The 12,453-nt window shown below is 44.6% G+C and overlaps 1 protein-coding gene across 1 annotated transcript in view; it reads right to left on the bottom strand.

The window, feature by feature from the left end:
* LOC132227168 (uncharacterized protein C3orf20-like) overlaps positions 1-12,453 on the bottom strand; it is a 58,180-nt gene that overhangs the window by 26,184 nt on the left and 19,543 nt on the right. The window contains exon 6 of the mRNA XM_059681972.1: positions 9,936-10,161. Within this exon, the coding sequence (XP_059537955.1) occupies positions 9,936-10,161 (226 nt within the window). The remainder of the gene's footprint in view (positions 1-9,935; positions 10,162-12,453) is intronic.

Below are 12,453 nucleotides of genomic sequence, written 5' to 3'. Positions count from 1 at the left end.
CGAACAAACTGCAGCTGGATCAGAGAGCTCCAAAACTTCCAAACTACAAACAAAGCAGAGAAATCTGTTGGTATCGCTGTAGCAGTTCTTCTTATAGACAAAGCGGGTCCTCGCAGTCAGCCAAAAATGTGAAGACAAAGAAACATGTCACAAATGGAAGAAATGGAGGAAAGCAAACGAATGGAGGACATAGAGTTCAGAACCACAGTTATAAGGTTACTCAAGAATCTTCTACGAACCTCCGAGGAACTTAGTGAGACCTTCAAGGACCTTAATGAGGATGCCAAACAAATGGAAAAGGACCAGTCAGAAACTAAACATACACTGACTGAAATAAAGAATAATATACAGAGATCCAACAGCAGACGAGAGGATCCCAAGAATCAAGTCAAAGATCTGAAATACGAAGAAGCAAAAAAAACACCCAACCGGAAAAGCAAGATGAAAAAAGAATTCAAAAATATGAAGATAGTGTAAGGAGCCTCTGGGACAACTTCAAGCGTACCAACATCTGAATTATTTGGGTGCCAGAAGAAGAGAGAGAGCAAGATACTGAAAGCCTATTTGGAGAAATCATGACAGAAAACTTCCCCTACCTGATGAAAGAAATAGACTTACAAGTCCAGGAAATGCAGAGAACCCCAGACAAAAGGAATCCAAAGGGGACCACACCAAGACACATCATAATTAAAATGCCAAGGGCTAAAGACAGAGAAAAAATCTTAAAAGCAGCAAGAGGAAAACAGTTAGTTACTTACAAGGGAATACCCATACGACTGTCAGCTGATTTCTCAACAGAAACCATGCAGCCAGAAGGGAGTGGCAAGAAATATTCAAAGTGATGAATACCAAGAACCTACAACCAAGATTACTCTACCCAGGAAAGCTATCATGTAGAATTGAAGGTCAGATAAAGAGCTTCACAGACAAGAAATAGCTAAAGGAGTTCACCACCACCAAACCAGGATTATATGAAATGCTAAAGGATATTCTTTTTTTTCTTTTTTATTAGTTAAGGTATTACAAATATGTCCTCATCCCCCTGAAGGATATTCTTTAAGGGATAAATACCACATGATCTCACTCATTTGTGGAATATAATGAACAACATAAACCGATGAACAAGGACTGATCTGCCGGGAGCCGGTCCATCCTTGCTGTTTCAAGGGACCTGGCATATATGGCATACGGTTCTTAATATGTTTGCTCACCTTCTTGACACTGTGTTTTAACCAAGGTCACCTCTCCGAGAAAGGTTGTTTCCCCAGGTAGGGATTTTTCCCTGAAGTTAGGGAGGGGATGAAACTCCTTAACTAAGTGCCAGGCGGGTAGTTAATCAATTTAACTACAAACAATCATGCTTAAGCTACATAATCTTTACTCCCTGGAATGGAGATAAGAAATGCCCTAACCTTTGTAATAGAGATTGACAGGATTAAAATGAACTGGTATAAATACAGATGTAACAAGACAGCAAGACACAGGGCTTGGAAGACAGGACCAAGAGAGACAGAGCCTAGGCACAGAACCTACACAGAACGTTCTCTAGGGACAGAAGAACTTTGCTGGCGAGAGCATGCCGGAGGATCCTGGACAGGGACTGGCCTCAGAGCCTGGAGGCGGAGCCTGGCGAGAGAGCATGGCAGGGGATCCTGGACTGAACCTGACTGCGGAGATTTGCAGGAGAGCCTGATTAGAACCTGGTGACTGGACCTGCCTGGAGAACCTGGACAGAACCTGGCTGGAGATCCTAAGCAGAACCTCTCTGGAGATCGAGACCAGAACTTGGCTGGAGATCCTGGCTAGGCTGCTGATCAACTGAACGCTGTCTCCGTGTCATTCCTTCTTCGCCGACTCCGTCCACGCCTTTGGGGACCCCTGGACCTGCTGGGGTTGGACCCCGGCACTGATCCAGAGACGGAGAGGCATTGATTGGATGTCGGGCCTTGGAGGGAAGGTAGGGGAGGGTGGGGGTAAGGGGGAGAGATCAACCAAAGGACTTATATGCAAGCATATAGGTCTAACCAATGGATATGGACAACAGGGGGGGCGGTGAGGGCATGAGCGGGGGGGGGGGGGGGCGTGTAGGGGATAACGTGGGGATAAGGACACACATGTAATATCTTAATCAATAAAAAAATATATATGTATATATATATATTATTGATTTTTTACAGAGAGGAAGGGAGAGGGATACAGAGTTTGAAACATCGATCAGCTGCCTCCTGCACAACCCCTCCTGAGGATGTGCCTGCAACCAAGGTACATGCCCTTGACTGAGATCAAACCTGGGACCCTTCAATCTGCAGGCCGTAAAGAACAGAAGTCCAACCTCAGTGACACTCTCTTGTTTTCCCCATGACCACTTACTCCTGCATCCCCACCTTTGTCTTGCCTGGGGCCCATCTCAGGTGAACCAATATCAGAACCCCTGGAGAGGCATTCTGAGCATCCATGAGTAATTCCAATGTGGCAGCTAGTGTGCTGTGAAATCATTAAAAGTTAGGTTTCAGGCTACAACCTTCTATATAAATTTTGGCTCAAGAAGGCATTTCAAGTTCTTGCCTTGAGCACCCACTCACACACACATACACACACAAACAACCTCCTATCTCCAACACATTGTAATAATCTATATATATAAAAGCCTAAGTGATCGGCCAACCAGTAGCTATGATGCGCACTGACCTCCAGGGGGCAGATGCTCAACGCAGGAGCTGCCAAGCTGTGGTGACTTGGCAGCTGTGGTTCTTGGGTGATGCACCTGGAACCAGAGAGGAGGGAGCCCGATTCCGGGGTCCGTCACTTGAGAACCTCCCTCAGCAATCCGGGACCCCTCGGGGAATGTAAGAGAGCTGGTTTTAGCTCCATCCCCACAGGCCAGGCCGGGGGACCCCATCAGTGCACAAATCTGTGCATTGGCTCTAGCCCACTGGCTCCCCACTTTGAGTCTGGCTCCCTACCAGGCATCTAGCCCATTGCAGAGGTCATGGGTCTGGCCCTTACAGAAACTTTTCGACTCAATTAGCTAAATGATGAGACATATAGGACCTACTGACTGCGTTCCCCCCCCCCCCGCCCCGCCAATGTCTGGCACTCATTCCGGCCCATCTGCTTAATATGGATTTCCAGTGGAGGCAGTGAATTTTCCCGCTACCACTCTCAGCTGGGAAACCAGCCATGGCTTCCCTCCTTCCAGGGTGGAATAGTAGCACCAGCAGGCAACCTCTGGGGAGGGAAGGAGGCGAAAGAGCAGCTCAGGTGGGAAGAAGGAGGTTCCAGCTGCCACAGGACTCCACCTGGGCTGAAGGGACTGGCAGGAGCCTGATATTGAGCAGGGTCCTGCCTAAGCCGACTAGGTTCCAGGCTAAGTAATTCCTGTTTGCTAAATAATTGCATTTTGCAGCAAAATGAACACAAGTCATCAGTTACCGCCAAATTTAGGGTAAAGTGAGATGAAAGAAGCAAGACAGATACAGAGAGAAAGTGACATAATATTGGGAGAAGAGAGGAGGGAGCCCGATTCCAGCCCATTTCAGGCCAGGCAGAGGGACCCCACTGGTACACAAATCCGCGCACCCAGCCTCTAGTGGTAAAATAAAACAATTGAAAAGATCAAAGCTGTCTTCCAGGTCAAGATGAACACCTCAATAACTGTGAGCAGCATCCACCAAAGGAGCTGCTACCAACTGAGGAGCAGCTGCTACCACAACCACCTGAGGAGCAACTGCAGCCCGAGGAGCCACTGCCACCCAAGGAGCAGCCACGGAACGACTCAACATCTAGATATGGCAGTACGATGAAACATGGGTAGACAAAGAAACCCCCAAAGGAAAGAAAAGGAGGACTCGCCAGAAAAGCAGCTAAGTGATACAGAGGCATGCAACATGACAGAAAAAGAATTCAGATTAAGGGTCCTAGAGTGCATAAACCTGATGGAGCAAAAAATCAACAACTTATGCAAGAAGCAAGAAGAAACAGATGAAAAAAAATCAATAAATTATGTAAGAACCAAGAAGAAATGAAGAGTAATATAGCCGCAACAAAAAACACCATTGAGAGAAACCAAGATGGCGGCATAGGTTAACGCCAGAGATTGCTGCCTTGAACAACCACTTCAAAAAACAACTAAACGACAGAACGGACATCATCCAGAACCACAGGAAGGATGGCTGAGTGGAAATTCTACAACTAGGAGGAAAGAGAATATCATACCCAGACTCAGAGGAGGCGCAGTGCTGAAGTGAAATACTCAGGTGCGGAGTGCGCGCGCGGAGCAGGCTGGCGGCGGAGGGCGCGGTTGTTGTTTTCAATCGGGAGGGAGTTTCAGACTCTGAGCTCCAGATCCGGGAGAGTCTCTGGGGACCAAGACTCAAACGGGAGAAGCCGGACTGTCTGGCTTCGGTCGGAACTCGAAGGCAGCTTTCTCTCTGAGGTTTGCAGTGGTTGCAGGGACTCTGTGAGGCAGAGCCCCTAGGGACGGAACTGAGAGCAGCCATAACTGCTCGCTTCGCCCGCCCTGTAGATCCCCGGGGACCCGCCCCGCCCAAGCCCTGCACAGAGCCATTTGCCGAATAGCCTCAGGCAAACGCTAGATTAGCACCGCCCTAGAGATCCAGCACAGAAGCTCTCCCACTGCAGACACAGCTGACTCTCATGGCCAGTTAGCCTGGAGGTCAAATCACCCCTGGTATTGCTGACAACAATCAAGGCTTAACTATAACAAGACTGTGCACAAAGATCACTAGGGGGTGCACCAAGAAAGCATAAAAAAAATGCGGAGACAAAGAAACAGGACAAAATTGTCAATGGAAGATATAGAGTTCAGAACCACACTTTTAAGGTCTCTCAAGAACTGTCTAGAAGCTGCCGATAAACTTAATGAGATCTACAAGAAATCTAATGAGATCCTCGATGTTGTGATAAAGAACCAACTATAAATTAAGCATACACTGACTGAAATAAAGAATACTATATAGACTCCCAACAGCAGACCAGAGGAGCCCAAGAATCAAGTCAAAGATTTGAAATGCGAAGAAGCAAAAAACACCCAACCAGAAAAGCAAAATGAAAAAAGAATCCGAAAATACGAAGATAGTGTAAGGAGCCTCTGGGACAGCTTCAAGTGTACCAACATCAGAATTATAGGGGTGCCAGAAGATGAGAGAGAGCAAGATATTGAAAACCTATTTGGAGAAATAATGACAGAAAACTTCCCCTACCTGGTGAAAGAAATAGACTTACAGGTCCAGGAAGCGCAGAGAACCCCAAACAAAAGGAATCCAAAGAGGACCACACCAAGACACATCATAATTAAAATGCCAAGAGCAAAAGACAAAGAGAGAATCTTAAAAGCAGCAAGAGAAAGAAACTCAGTTACCTACAAGGGAATACCCATACGACTGTCAGCTGATTTCTCAACAGAAACTTTGCAGGCCAGAAGGGAGTGGCAAGAAATATTCAAAGTGATGAATAGTAAGAACCTACAACCAAGATTACTTTATCCAGCAAAGCTATCATTCAGAACTGAAGGTCAGATAAAGAGCTTCACAGATAAGGAAAAGGTAAAGGAGTTAATCACTACCAAACCAGTATTATATGAAATGCTGAAAGGTATCCTTTAAGAAGAGGAAGAAGAAGAAAAAGGTAAAGATACAAATTATGAACAACAAACATGCATCTATCAACAAGTGAATCTAAGAATCAAGTGAACAAATAATCTGGTGATCATAATAGAATCAGGGACATAGAAAGGGAGTGGACTGATTATTCTTGGGGGGAAAGGGGTGTGGGAGATGCAGGAAGAGACTGGACAAAAATCGTGCACCTATGGATGAGGACAGTGGGTGGGGAGTGAGGGCGGAGGGTGGGGCGGGAACTGGGAGGAGGGGAGTTATGGGGGGGAAAAAGAGGAACAACTGTAATAATCTGAACAATAAAGATTTTTTTATTAATATATTTTTTATTGATTAAGATATTACATATGTGTCCTTGTCCCCACGTTACCCTCTACCCCCCCCCCCTCCGTTGTCCGTGTCCATTGGTTAGGCCTATATGCCTGCATGTAAGTCCTTTGGTTGATCTTTCCCCCTTACCCCCACACTCCCCTACCTTCCCTCCAAGGCCCAACAGTCCAATCAATGCCTCTCCGTCTCTGGATCAGTCCTTGTTCATCAGTTTATGTTGTTCATTATATTCCACAAATGAGTGAGATTATGTGGTATTTATCTGCTCTCCAGTTCCATCCATGCTGTGGCAAATGGTAAGAGTTCCTTTTTCTTCTTCCTCTTCTTAAAGAATCCCTTTCAGCATTTCATATAATGCTGGTTTGGTGGTGATGAACTCCTTTAGCTTTTTCTTATCCGTGAAGCTCTTTATCTGACCTTCTATTCTGAATGATAGCTTTGCTGGATAAAGTAATCTTGGTTGCAGGTTCTTGCTATTCATCACTTTGAATATTTCTTGCCACTCTCTTCTGGCCTGCATGGTTTCTGTTGAGAAATCAGCTGACAGTCGTATGGGTACTCCCGTGTAGGTAACTGACTGTCTTTCTCTTGTTGCTTTTAAGATTCTCTCTTTGTCTTTTGCTCTTGCCATTTTAATTATGATGTGTCTTGGTGTGGTCCTCTTTGGATTCCTTTTGTTTGGGGTTCTCTGCGCTTCCTGGACTTGTAAGTCTTTTTCTTTCACCAGGTAGGGGAAGTTTTCTGTCATTATTTCTTCAAATAGGTTTTCAATATCTTGCCCTCTCTCTTCTTCTGGTACCCCTATAATTCTGATGTTGGTACGCTTGAAGTTGTCCCAGAGGCTCCTTACACTATCTTCATATTTTTGGAATCTCTTTTCTTTTTTCTTTTTCGGTTGGGTATTTTTTGTTTCTTTGTATTTCAAATCTTTGACTTGATTCTTGGGATCCTCTTGTCTGCTGTTGGATCTCTGTAAATTATTCTTTATTTCAGTCAGTGTATGCTTAATTTCTAGTTGGTCCTAACAATAAAGATTTAATTAAAAAAAAAACACCATTGAAAGTTTCAACAGTAGACTAGGAGAAGCAGAGGACCAAATTAGCGAATTAGAAGACAGGGAAACAAAACACACCCAAACTGAACAGCAATTGGATAAAAAAATTAAAAGACAGGAGGAGAGCCTAAGGGAACTATGGGACAACATGAAATGAAACAACATACGAATAATAGGGGTGCCAGAACAACAGAAAGAGGAACAAGGGTTAGAAAACCTATTTGAAGAAATAATATCAGAAAACTTCCCAGAGGTGGGGAAGAAAAAAATCACACAAGCACAGAGAGTCCCAAACAAGGTGAACCCGAAAAGACCCACACCAAGACACATCATAATTACCATGGCAAATGTTCAAGACAAAGAGAGAATCTTACAGGCTGCAAGAGAGAGACAGAAAGTTACATTCAAGGGATCTCCCATTAGATTATCAAATGATTTCTCAACAGAAACACATCAGGCCAGAAATGAATGTACAGAAATTTACGAAGCAAAGGACTGAATCCAAGAATACTCTATCCAGCAAGGCTATCATTCATAATTGAAGGGGAAATAAGAAGCTTCACAGACAAAAAAAGGCTAAGGGAGTTTATCACCATCAAGCCAGCAATATAAGAAATGCTAAAGGGACTGGTGTAAAAAGAAGAAATAAAAAGCTCAGAAAGAAAACAGCCACACACAAAAAAGAAATGGCTACAAACAAGTACCTTTCAATAATAACTTTAAACGTAAATGGACTAAATGCTCCAACCAAAAGACATCGAGTGGCTGAATGGATAAAAAAACATGACCCATACATTTGCTGTCTACAAGAGACCTACCTCAGAAGAAGGGACTCACACAGACTGAAAGTGAAGGGATGGAAAAATATCTTTCAGGCAAATGGAAATGAAAAAAAAAGCTGGGGTAGCAGTACTTATATCAGACAAAATAGATCTCAAAGTGAAGGCCATAACAAGAGATAAGGAAGGCCACTTCATAATACTAAAGGTAATACTAAATACTAATACTAAATAGATAATACTGAAAGGATCAATACAACAAGAAGATATAACCCTGATAAACATATATGCACCCAATGCAGGAGCACCCAAATACATAAAAAATCTCCTGGAAGATATCAAAGGAGAGATCGACAACAATACAATCATAGTAGGGGACTTTAATACACCACTGACATCACTGGTTAAATCCTTTAGACAAAAAAATCAGCAAAGAAACAGCAATCCTAAATGACTCACTAGATCAGATGGACTTAATTGACATATTCAGAACACTTCACCCCAAAGCCACGGAATATATATTCTTCTCAAGGGCTCATGGGACATATTCAAAAATAGACCACATATTGGGTCACAAAGTCTCCCCAAATTCAAGAAGATTGAAATCATACCAAGCATCTTCTCAGACCACGATGGCATAATATTAGAAATAAACTACAATAAAAACAACCCCCTGCCCCCCCCCCAAAAAAAAGATGAACACCTCTCTGGATAGAAACTCAGTATGTTAGTGAGGCTAAAGCCATAAGCTTGCTTATTTCCTGAGCTAGAAATAACAAAAGTGGATAAGAATTTGGCTCTTGTGGGAAAACAGAATAAAATGCTCTTCTCAATACAGGGTGATGTAGTGTTGGGAAATGTTGCCTGGCTCACTTATTAAAACCAAGGCCCAGGGTAGGGCTCCCACCACTCTTTGCATGAGGCCAGAACAGCTGCTGTCTACTCCTGCTTGGCACCATGGCTCATAGGACACTTTAAGCTCAGGCAGGTTGGAGAACACAGACAAAGCCTCCCAACCAGAACTAAGCCAAGCTGCTTGCTGGCTTGGGACTGCATCTGCAACATTCCTAATACTCATGGGGTAGGACACCCACCCCACCATTATTTGACCTGGTTCTAAATTTCTGAATGTGAGGCCTGGGGCTTTGGGGTGGTGGCAACTGAAAAATTACTAGAGAGGGAGGGATAAGCAGACACACATGCCATATGAAGAGAGAGGAAAAACCTTCCACTTGAGATGAGCCCAGAATCCAAAATACATAGAAAAAGCTAACTCTACGAAAGACAAAACACAAAACTAATACTCAATAGATGGATTCAATATAGATAAAATAAAAATAACAGAGCAAATTAAACAGTACTTAAAAATAGGTATGTTTAGAATCTTTTAAAAAATATTTGTATTAACTTTTAGAGAGAGAGAGAGAAACATTGATTTATCGTCCCACTTACTTTATGCATTCATTGGTTGCTTCTTCTATGTGCCCTGACTGGGATTGAACCAGCAGCCTTGCATATAGGGGGGATGCTCTAACCAACTGATTACTGTCCAGGGCCTAGTGCAGTGATGGCGAACCTATGATACGCGAACTCATTTTTTTGGTTGATTTTTCTTTGTGAAATGGCATTTAAAATATAAATTAAATATCAAAAATATAAATCTTTGTTTTACTATGGTTGCAAATATCAAAAAATCTCTATATGTGACACGGCACCAGAATTAAGTTAGGGTTTTTCAAAATGCTGACACGCTGAGCTCAAAAGGTTCGTCATCACTGGCCTAGAGTCAGCTTTTAAGCAGGTGTTTCACTGAAGTGGTGAAAACAAACTAAGCCTTGATTCCTGATTGATTCGAATTCCTCTGCTAAATGGGTAGCCTCTTAGGAAGCAGGTTGGAGATAGCTGAAATGCTTGAACCTAGGCATGTAAGTCTGAACCAGTTTTAGGAAAGATTTTTCACTGGTAGCATGCAAGTGTCAACACCTTGACCCAGCCTGCTCAGAAAGGACTGTGGTGTGAAGCAATGTAATAGCATGCCTTGCTCAGTGTTTGTGGGTGGACTGAATGAGACTGTCACCGAAAGCTTTTTCCAACATAAGCTGACTGTGAATTATTAAAACAAATGAGGCTGGTTACCGGAAGGAACACTTGCTGGCTGCGGTCTTCTGGATGCAAGGGAGAGGCGAAGGCTGAAAGACACCCTTCAGTTTTAGGAAGGTGTTTCTGTATAGAAGATACTCCTTATTCTCATCTTTTTCCTTTGCACTTGGTTTCAGAAGAAATTCTGCTGGGGAGACTTCTTGTTTCCTGACCACTTTTGGTTGAAACCTGGGCACTTTGCACATGTGCAGACATTCTATTCCTGAAATGTAAACAGAATAAACGTCACTGAAAACCCTTAGTGGACCAAGGTCTCTGTGGGCTGGGGTAACACGGCTGCAATAATCCAGACACCCCTTCACCCATTTACAGCAGTGCCTTTCTGTGGGCTCCTTTTAGCGCACTTTGTGGTCTGCTCAGAGGATACATAGCATCTATGCAATAAACAAGGAAATGTCTAGGCTATCAACAAATCTAGTCCACAAGAATTTGGTTATCTGTGCTTATCTTGTGCCAGGTAATGTGCCAAGCACCATAAACACATTATCCCATTGAATTAGGGACACTAAATGGGGCGAATAGTCTTATTTTTATGATATCAGAGTTAAGTCCAAGTTCACCCAGCTAGAGAGAAGCAGAACCAGGATTTGAACATATCTATTTGATTCGGAAGATGGTGCTTTTACACCATGCTATAGACTAGGCTTCCCAAACTCTTTTCATAAAGGAGGAAAGTGTAAACTATAAAGCCCAATACATATAGATTCTTATCATTAAAATGTGATATAAAAAAAGAAATCATGATAATTTGTATTGCATATCGTGGTGAATTTAGTAGGCTGCTTGTAAGTAGAATCAACTATCCCAGGGGCTAGATCACCTCAGCCCAGCTGCTCCCCTTAGGACGGTGTATCCTTTGGGAAGCTCTGCTATTTACTACAGTAAGTAGCAAACTACCTCCTAAAATGGAGAGGTTTGCCTTATGGATTTAGTATACAATTAATGCTAATTATTTGCAGATTCCGTTTTGTGAATTTGTCTACTCACTAAAATTTATTTGTAACCCCAGATTAATACTTGTGGCCCTTTCATGGTAACTTTGCAAATGTGTAAAGTGGTGAAAATTTTAACTTGTGTTATGCAAGTTCCCAGTTGAGGTTGAACAAGGTGACACTCTGCCTTTTGTTTCCACTGTTGTACTACAAACTTGTGTCCTTTACTTGTGTCATGGTCTGTTCAGGGCCATGTTTTACACATTTTTTTGTGCTTTTTTTTGGTGATTTTGCCATATAAAATAGCCCACAAGCTTAGTGTTCCAAAGCACAAGAAAGTTAGATGTGCCTTATGGAGAAAATATCCTATCTAATAAAAGAGAAACATGGTAATTAGCTGTATGTCCGCTACCCTCCCCATTGGATAATCAGGGAGATATGCAAATTAACTGCCAGCTAAGATGGCAGCCGGCAGCCAGGCAGCTTGAAGCAAACATGAGGCTTGCTTGCTTCAGTGACGGAGGAAACCAACGTTCCCTGCCTGCCTTGCTGGCCTCTGAGCTTGCAGTTTGAAACATTGTTACAAATATAGAAGCTAAACAAAACCCCAGAAACCTGCTTTCAGCCAGCCGGGATCTCAGAGCTGGAGTTGATACAGTGTTTCGATTATAGAACCCAAACAAACCAGATACCTGCTTTCAGCAGCAGAGGCCTCAGAGCTGGAGCCAGAGCTAAAGCTGGCCCAGAATAAAAAGAAAAAGAAAAAAAAGGAGCAGTTGGGAGCTTCAGTCACCTGCCAGCCTGAAAACAGCCCTCAGCCCCTCACCCAGACTGGCCAGGCACCCCAGTGGGGACACCCACCCTGAAGGGTGTGTGAGCAGCTGCAAACAGCCCTCAGCCCCTCATCCAGGCTGGCCAGGCACCCCAGTGGGGACCCCCACCCTGATCCAGGACACCCTTCAGGGCAAACTAGCCGGCCCCCACCTGTGCAACAGGCCTCTATCCTATATAGTAAAAGGGTAATATGCCTCCTAGCACTGGATCAGTGGAGCCGAGAGGCCTCCCGGCACCGGGATCAGTGTGACAGGGGGCAGCGCCCAAATCCCCTGATTGCCCTGCGGCTCTGTGTGTGACAGGGGGTGGGGCCACAACCTCCCTATCTGCCCTGCTCTGTTCGTGACAGGGGAAGGAGCCCCAACCCCCTGATCAGCCCTGCTCTGTGCCTGATATGGGGGAGCTACCCAACCCCCTGATCGCCCTATGGCTCTGTGTGTGACAGGGTGCGGTGCCCCAACCTCCTGATCGGCCCTGCTCTGTGTGTGACAGGGTGTGGCGCCCCCCCCCCCACGGGCTCCGCTCTGTGTGTGACGGGGTAGAGCCATAACCTCCCCATTGGCCCTGCCCTCAGTGTGAGAGTGGCGGCGCCCCAACCCCCTGATCGGCCCTGCTCTGTGGATGATGGAGGGCAGCGCCCCAACCCCCTCCCCCACGGGCCCTGCTCTGTGTGTGACGGGGTAGAGCCATAACCTCCCCCTCGGCCCTGCCCTGAGTGTGACAGTGGC

Source organism: Myotis daubentonii, chromosome 2, assembly GCF_963259705.1.
Source record: "Myotis daubentonii chromosome 2, mMyoDau2.1, whole genome shotgun sequence".
NCBI lineage: Eukaryota > Metazoa > Chordata > Mammalia > Chiroptera > Vespertilionidae > Myotis > Myotis daubentonii.
Note: the sequence above shows the minus strand (reverse complement) of the source record. Positions and strands in the feature narration are given on the sequence as shown.